Source organism: Priapulus caudatus, unplaced genomic scaffold (assembly GCF_000485595.1).
Source record: "Priapulus caudatus unplaced genomic scaffold, Priapulus_caudatus-5.0.1 Scaffold356, whole genome shotgun sequence".
Taxonomy (NCBI): Eukaryota; Metazoa; Priapulida; class Priapulimorpha; order Priapulimorphida; family Priapulidae; genus Priapulus; species Priapulus caudatus.
The window spans coordinates 6,554-15,955 of record NW_014577417.1 but is presented as its reverse complement, the minus strand read 5'-3'; the positions used below and the strand labels follow the sequence as shown (position 1 = coordinate 15,955).

General features: G+C 42.4%; 1 protein-coding gene across 1 annotated transcript in view; it reads right to left on the bottom strand.

The window, feature by feature from the left end:
- Nucleotides 1-5,962: 5,962 nt before the first annotated feature.
- LOC106809466 (60S ribosomal protein L23) overlaps nt 5,963-9,402 on the bottom strand; it is a gene marked incomplete at its 5' end in the record, with an annotated part of 6,080 nt that continues 2,640 nt past the window's right edge. The window contains 2 exon segments of the mRNA XM_014812551.1: nt 5,963-6,099; nt 8,675-8,788. Of these exon segments, the coding sequence (XP_014668037.1) occupies nt 6,017-6,099; nt 8,675-8,788 (197 nt within the window).

The window sequence follows — 9,402 nt, the reverse complement described above, 5'->3', positions numbered from 1 at the left end:
GTTTCCGACAGGGTCAAATTTTGGGCTCCTCAAAAAAATTCTAGTTGAGGAACATATGAACCCAGATTTGACCCTTAAAAATGTCTTTCATAATTTGATGTTTGATGTTTGATGTTTGATGGTTGCCAAAAACCAAACCCAAAAAATCCTAAAAATCCAAAAAATCCAAAAAACCAAAAACATTCCAAAAAACCAAAAAATCCCAAAAAACAAAAATCAAAAAATCCAAAAAAAAACCCAAAAAAATAAAATAAAAAAACCAACAAAATCAACAATCACAAAATCTAAAAAAATCCAAGTTAAATTCAACTGAAAATTCAATTCCCCATTCATAGGCCCTTCATGTGGGCCCTTCCATGGCTGCCACGGAGTTGGCTGTTGGCTCTAGTATAATATATATAGTATATATTAAGAAATCGCATAGCACGAGAAATAAATACATAAAAAATACATATGGTATCAGGATATAATACAATTTATTACGCAATTGTCAGGCCGAAACTAATTAGTGACATGTCATAAAAGAAAATGCAAAATATAAAGGATCAATGGAGGTGTTGAGGGAGGGAGTATAGGAGGACAGGGGAGGAAGTGGGAGGAAGGTGGAGGGAGCGGGAGGAGAAGGGGAGGAGGGCGGGAGGGAGACAAACCCCTGTACCCCCTCACGTGAGTACGTGCACGTCGTTTCGTGTGCCCACTGTGCAAAGGCATGCTGGGCTGACGGGTATATAAGGGCGCATATGACAGTTGTCAAGCAGTCAGTCAGAGTCACCCCAGGCCAGGTTAACTTCAGCCAGAGTCACTCAGGGCCAGAGACGGCGATAGACTCGAGCAGAGAAAGAGGAAAAGCAAGGCCCCGCTCTGACCAAGCTGCGCTAGATGCTCACGGCCTGATCTACCACTCACAGAGGGGAAAACGTTAGTTTGTCGAAATTCAGGCAGCAGTCAATATATCTACACCAAGTAGTGATACGTCTAGTAGGTTTGTTATTTTGAATTAATTAGTCATCGACAGGGTTTACAACGGTGTATAGCCATATCATTGACACTGGCGGCGCTTCGCCAATCCGGCAAGGCATTGGGTAGAAAGGGTAAACCGTAATATCAAGGCTATGCTGCAATAATATGTCACGGAAGACCATAAAACTTGGGACATTCACTTATCCGACTTACAATTTGCTTCGATCTCGGCGGAACATGACAACCGGATACACTCCGGCAGAGATTTTTCTAGGGCGCAAATGATGTACTTTTTTGACCATCAGTTGGGGGGAGAGAACTTCAAACCCGATGTACAAGTAGATTAATGCTAAGCAACAGGCCTCAGCGGCCAAAGCCAAGTTATATTATGACACCAACCGTCGGAGCAGCACGATCTCTCCCGGGGCCATGGTTATGTTGAAGACACACCCGTTGTCGGACGCACGAAAAAACTTCAGTACGAAACTAGCCCCAGGGTCAAGGGTTCCTATACGGTATTAAAAATGACGTTACCCTTAAACGTTATTCTGGCGGATGTGAATGACAAAGAGTGTGTTTGTCATATCGATCAGCTGAAACTGGTCGGATAATGTATGTAATTAATCCATGTAAATACGTCAGAGTAGATGCGTAACTCAACAGGGGAAGAAACGAGTAACCTGCCAGTTATGCGCGAACAGCTGGTGTTGTGCTATGAGCAATGGTAGCAACAACACATACCCAATGGTGTTGGGAGTGTACATAGTGCGTGGTGCATGTAGTACGTTGACATTACAAACTCTTCGCCGGGACTCTGCTTCGAAGGAGGGGAGAATGTAAGGGGTCAACACCGCAGCATACGAATCTAAGCCATTCTACAGAATTCACATACAGGCTTCGACACGGGATTCACTGCAAGCCTGACAAGGCCACGGCAGTGGACGTATATAAGGACCGCCCGGGGTTGACTCGGCGCGCTTTATTCCACCAGACTACCAGGAGAACCGACCGTGTAAGGATCAAACCTTATAACGTATAGAAAGTACATGTTATTTGTACTAATTTCTCCGTATGTTTTCTTGAAGTTTTCATCGTCTTTCAATGCCTTTCGGTAGACTTTTTGGCGTTTTCCGCGTGATTATTATTTTGCGCAGGCACTTATTTTGGAAATCCTCCAACATTTTTTACTTCTTTCTTAGTTAAGTTAGTCCATGTTTCACTGTTATTTAAGAAGGAAGGTAAAACTGTGCATTCGTATGATTTCACTCTTGCTTCTATGGTATGATTTCCATAATTTTGCTCTTCTGCCCATGATAATATTTCCCTCATCATGAACCTACATTTTTCAGTTCGGACTCTTATCATATTGTTATAACCTCCTATATCATTAATTGAATCCCTAGGGTTATTTGAATCTTGATGCTGCGTTTTTTGTTATTGGTTGACTGACAATGATCTGACGTTGATTTGGTTGATTCTTTGTTGATTTTTGTTTACTGTTTTAAATCTCCTATTTTAAAATATCGTTCCATATATGATCAATTGTATCTTTTAAAACTTTAACAGCTCTATCCGCTGACGCGCCTGTGGGACGTGCGGGGGCTCGGCGTATTTTTTTTTTTCCTATAATAGCGTTTATATTCCTCGCAGGTTTGGTAGCTCGTCTGCTTGGCTGCTTTGATTTTCGCTTTGACTCTACAATACTGTTATAATAATGAAACAAACGCCATTTGTTAGATATTGGTTTAATGGCTATCTCTTGATGTATTTTACTTATGAAACACACTATTGAACTCAATATAAATATCAATATCACTCATTAATTACAATTCTGTGTACAATTGTATGTTGTTTTTCATCGTTAACGTTTAGTTATGGAGAGGGTCTTAGGGCTCCTTTCGTTAACACTTTGTATACGTATATTACGTATCGTTACTAATAGAGTGGCCCTTCGTGCTCTCGTCGCAGAGAAGGACGCTAAGGGGCNAATTTTTTTGAGGAGCCCAAAAATTTGACCCCGGGAAAAACCACCCCCCCCCCTATGGGCCCGGTAAGGGACTCGAACCTGTTATTTGCCATATCTTTGCCCTTCTTTGGTCGATTTGAACAAAGTTAAAGTCGATTTAGGGGTTTTAAACATCAAGGAATCGATTGGGCGTGGTTTGGAACCTAAATTCGTCATAGGTCACAAGATATCGTTTCTTCGGGTTCACCTCGCGAGCCCGAAAATGGGTTTTCACATATCTCAGCTATTTTCTCAAAAAGTTAGAGTCAATTTTGGGGTTTTGAGGTCAAAGGATTTATTAGATACACATGATACACTTTCAGACTCCTGGAAATTCGGTTTCACTTGGTAGTAGTACACGTAGTCAAAATCTGACAGACTGACAGTCCGCAATCGTCCTCGGTCACTTGTTACATACACAGCCCACACTGACTGCATATCATCCTGTACATGCTTCAATTAGTGATTTGTGCACTTCCTGGTGCAAGTGCAGAAAGAAAGGCACATGACATTGTTATTAGCGCATTTGCATGACTGGCACTTGAGTCACGATCTCGAGGTTTGGTCTTGCTGCGTCCGTGGTCCATTGAATGTGAAGTTGGTTCTGATAGAGTTTCCATCCACACATCTCAAGAGGAGGGCTGGGGATCTGAGTGAGGGTGTTACCCCACACCCATCCTGCCTGATAGGCGCTGCGACGTACCGCCAGTCTGAAGGAATCCAATGAAGGTGGGAGGTCCCTTAACTCATCAGAACCTGAGGCCTGGAACATTGAGAACCGCAGTTCATTGAGATCTTGGTACACAGCCCTCTTTGAGTATACATAGCACACAAAATCCACAAGTATCTTTTCTGTGCTGAGGATCACTTGTTCTGCTGGGTACCAGCCTAGTTGTTTAACTGCCTCTGTCAGTTCATCCCTCATCGAGCACTTATTCCATTGAGAAAACCACATCTTCTTGGTCAGCTTGTAGAAAGAGCAGTTAGAATCGGCGCCAGTGAAGCAGTGGAAGAATGGCAAGGCTAAGCAGACGTCCTTCCCTAGTGACTCATAACAAACATTGACATGAATGTTCTTCCTGTTCTTTCCAGAGTTAAAATCAACATGAAGCTCAAAGTCAGGGTCGATCTTGAGGAACTGGGGCATAAAGGCGAGAAGAATGACAATGACGCCTGAATCAACTGTCCGTACAGTCAATCGCGATAAACCACATGCCAACATGTCAATTATATGGCACACCATCCTGTTGTCCGCCTCTTCTAGGGTTTCCATCTTTGGCATGTATATAGTCCTTTCACCAGCATTTGTTAGAACATTTCCAAGACCATTAGTGACACAGAAATCTTTCTTCCAGGACCAGGAGGATGCTTTCCGCAATTAGTGCATTAAGTCTGGTCTTGTTCTGATCATCTGTGAGAAAGGATTTAGACATATCCTTCGGGACAGTGCTATCACCAGTAAAGTTAACTTGCTGTCCTGAATCTTTGAACTTCCTTTCCGAGCGGGTGGGGCTCTTGATGCTTAACTGGTTATACTGGTCTGCTACAATATCGATTCGAGATGCGCCCAGGCGTGTGGCAGTGTTCTCAATGCTCTGCAGGACCCTGGAGACAAATTCATTGAAGGTTGACCCCTCTGGAAGGACTGCAGCCTGCGCTCGGATGATCACTGAAAGGTCAACAACGAGACCTTTGACATTTGTTGGACTTGGTGTAACCGCGTTTTNTATTGCGATATACAGATGGCAATCGTTTCTATAATGTACGTCGATGGTTGCTCAATTAAAACTGACTTCTTCTTACTCACTCATTTGTGTCCTTTTTTGTGGTGAGCTACAGTGTCATTGACACTTTCATTTTATTTTGCATACAGGGTCGTAGCCTGCGGGGGTGGGCAAGGGGGGGCAGCTGCCCCCGTAGGTTTTGGAGCTAAATAAAAAAATAAATTGTTCTACTAATAGAGAATCGTCGTAGTCACAATAAAGGCGGTAGGCCTACATGCACTCAAGTGCCTCAAATACCACCTCCTGCGATCTACATTTTCAAAATTTTCTGTAGGAGGACCTGCAGACCCCCACTTGTTTCTCACCCACTCCTCGAAATCCTGGATCCGCCACTGCCTCACCCACTAAGAATTTGCTCAGCCTACGGCCCTGGCATATACGGATATACGGTCCTTTTCATAATTTTTTTTAACTTTATTACGGTCTATGGTTTGCCTTGGGTCGATCGGAGATGTGACGAGAATGCATGCAGAGTGCGACCCTTAACGTTTTATTAATAAAACGATGGTAAATAAAATACGTGGTGTCAGCACAATATTTTTACTTTGTATCTTCACAGAACTCCACTTTCTTCACACACGTTGCACGACTAAATTCAGAGGTTTTGGAAGATATCTTTCATAGGGTTTCAAATGCGCCCGAAAATTTTTATTGGGGGGGGGAACTTAATTTAAACTTCAAATTTAATCTATTTTGTTAAATTATTTTATTTATTTATTTTTAATTTGTTTGCAGATGCTGGGCGATTAATGGTAACATTTCTCTAGAGGAAACTACAGCTACTCCTCTCACCATCTATCTGAATATGCACGCATACTGAGCAGACGTCTTTGCCTGCCTTTTAGAATTGTCAGTCCGTTGATATCAGTACACAGCACAACTAGGATTACTGGACTCACGAGATAGATCATACAGCACTTTTACCAACTGCAATTTCATCCAATTTTATTCACATGGGCTCTACACATACGAAATGAAAATCTAAATGCATTTACGTCGTTCCCCACTATTGTCGACTGATGAACGACGTACGTCCGACGCCATTTTACAAGCTCCATCCGACCAATTAAGATGAGGTTAGATGTTACAACTATCAGATGCCAAAAGAGAATGAGGAAACACCACGATGCCACTCACCCCCACTCGTCGTGCGAACTAGCAGCGGCAGATGACGTGACGAAGAATAGAAGAAAAAAACGACGAGTAGATGCGATCTTGTTCACGTAACTTTTAATACAATATCGTTTACTTTGTACAGAGAAGATGATCACGCGATGCTGCTGGCGTTGGAGGCAATTCTCGGCCACAGGTCGGCGCATTCCTTCGACACGGGTCCCGTGATCGCAGAGCCTGGAAGGGAGCAGACGAATAGGATCATGAAGACGCGCTCTTAATACTGGAGTGTAGTTACGGCCAACATGGCTTTTCACATATTTAACATCGACACTAGTACTAGCAATGTAGCATGGGTATACTATCAAACCCCACTCATAGGACGAGCACAGCACACCCTCGTGGTGTTAGCGAAATCCCAGCGTTTAGTTTTGCACAAATTCTACACCCAACGTCCGGACAAAGGCAGATGATGGGCTCTAGTTCGTGCGACACGTTCCAACGGCTTTTAAATACTTCCCTGAAAATTTTATTCAAGAATTTCACCGTCAAAGCTTAATTGTCTAATCTCCCTTAGCAAGATAACAATGCCCCTTGGGTGTTGATGCTAGACCCGATGTCTATACCAATTTGTGCATGTTTTAAAAGCGTACACACCAAAAGGTCTACATTACGACATACACAGGGTCAGTTTGCAGCCTGCTCTCAACGACAGCAGCAAATAGTTGCTGCCAAAAAAATTCCTTATAAACTATAGTAATAGTAACAAAGATTCTGCATGGATGAGTGAATTTGCTGTATGCTCTCTGTTTCTGGCAGCGACAACTTGCTGCATGGTATAACTAGAAACGAGCAGTTGTCGCCAACTCGCATTACCCCCGTGTCTAGATAATGAATATTCCTTAAGGACTAGAAGGCAGAAATAAATAAACGACAAAAGACAAAGGTTGTAACAACGAGTGCCTCAATTCCAATAATATAAACTGGTTACTAGAGCCGAAGAGGACAAGTAAGTCGTCGGGAAGTGCAAACTAAGGTCAAGGGCATGGTGTTTGAATAGCGACACCTTCCTCACAAGAAGGGTAAGCATCGCCAATTTGTCGCGCTAGGGTCAATTAGCCGGGCCGAGTCAGAGAGCGAAGGGAAATATGATCAAAGTCACGAAAGGTCAAATGAAAGGTCGCACGTGACCCTGTGCAGTTTTACCATACCGATCTCGATGCTCTCAAAGCATGGTGGTTATCGTAAAGTGCGAATGACGCCATGCCTTTTTGTGGGCTGAGTCATCGTTGCCAAACCGGAACATTTTTGTGGAAATATAGTAAACGGTGATAACGTGTGCTGATTTTACGCGATTGTCATGGAAGACACACAGCGCGATTAACAGTCCTATATATATTATATTATATATATATTGATGACAATCATAATTAATGCAAATTTAATACAAATATCTAAATTTAAATTTTAAATTTATTTTACAATTTAATTTTATTAATAATAAAATAAATATAAAATTAATACACAAATATAAACATGACAATCGGGTAAAAACTGCAGAAGTTACAGGTTCTACAATGTTTCGGGAAAAAATGTTGTTACCATGGCAACGATGACTCCGCCCACACCAAAAACGATTGGCGTCTTCGCTTTACGATAACGCACCTTCATGCGAAATTTGAAGATGATCAGAGAAGAACTGCAGCCGGTAGAGCGTTCACAAGGAAATCTCTGCGGCGGCGGCGCGACGATGCCAAACCCATAGTATTCCCAAGAACTTCGTTCGGGGGATACAATAAACTCTATGCTTCCAAAAATTCCTATCCCTGGGCTACCGATACGGGGGAACTCGCGCTCAGATCGAGAGAAACTACGTAGTAAAACAATACACGTAGCCGGGACTCTATCAATCATGCAAACACTTACAAATGAGTACCTTAGCAAACAACAACTACCATCAAATTACAAATTGTTACATTTCTTTTGTTTAGTTTGGATGAAACTAGGCCAGTAAATGATATGGATTTTAGTCAGTAGAGTATCGATACGTGTATCGTGGATGGTCAACCCTATCGATATGTGTATCACCAAGACTTTTATTGCGATACATCGATAAATCGCAACACTCTTAGTCACGATATGGACATCAGCCACGGAGGGTTGCCACGCGAGTGTCTATTAGCTTAGCTGCTACATTCATCAATTTTACTACCCCAGGAGGTTGATCACACAAGAAAGCAGCTTTCTTTCACGAGCTTGATACTACAAAGTGTGTTATAACTTCGGTAAACCCCGCGTGTTTCCGTCAATGATTGACAAATGGAATGAATGACGTCTGTTATTGATTGCCATAGTGATGACCCCCACCTGTGCCCACCTCACGCCCACCTCACGCTGGATGTATAGTAAACTCTGGTAGTATTACGTGAGTCAGCGCCACTATGACGCTACACAGCGGCGACCGGAATCAACACACTGGAGTGAGGGACGCAGTATTGACTGATCTCGAGTCGGTTTTCGGTGAAAATACCAGATTTTCACCGCTCATTATCTCAGCGTAGGGGCATCGTAGGGACATGCGGTTTGTTTTATATGAACAAGGTAGGACAGCTGATCAATAATACTGCAAAGGATCGTCAAAATAAAACGGGAAAAGTTTATTAATTCAACTAATACTGCAGCATGGTTTCAGCATTTTACCGTTGTACGCTCTCCTTCTTTATACGCTCTTGATATTATCATCGTTACTACTATTACTGCAACTATTATAAACTATAATCTAAATATTTATTAGCGATTTTGGATGCTGTACCTTTCATCTCGCCTTTGTTATTGACAATGACACCTGCGTTATCTTCAAAGTAGATGAAGCAACCATCCTTTCTCCGGTAAGGCTTGCGTTGCCGAATGATGACTGCTGGCATTACTGCAAAGAACGTCGGAATAGGATCATGAAGACGCGCTCTTAACACTGGAGTATAGTCACGGCTAACATGGCTTTTCACATATTTAACATTGAAACTAGTACTAGCAATGTAGCATGGGTATACTATCAAACCCCACTCACAGGATGAGCACAGCACACCCTCGTGGTGTTAGCGAAATCCCAGCGTTTAATTTTGCACAAATTCTACACCCAACGTCCGGACAAAGGCAGACGATGGGCTCTAGTTCGTGCGACACGTTCCAAAGGCTTTTAAATACCGTCCTGAAAATTGTATTCAAGAATCTCACGGTCAAAGCTTAATTGTATAATTTCCCTTAGCAAGATAATGCCCCCTTGGATGTTGTTGCTAGATCTGTATGTCTAGATATACCAATTTGTAAGTGTTTTAAAAGCGTACACACCAAAAGGCCTACATTACGAGTCTACGACATATTACTGACAAACGTTGTTTTTAAAACATCTCAATCCAACAACGATTTAACAAAACAAGATGAGGTTAACACGTTCAACGCGAAACACGAGTATACTCGTTCGAACCTGCAAAACGCACGACCGCGAAACACGAGTATACTCGTGGCAAAAAAAAAAAAATA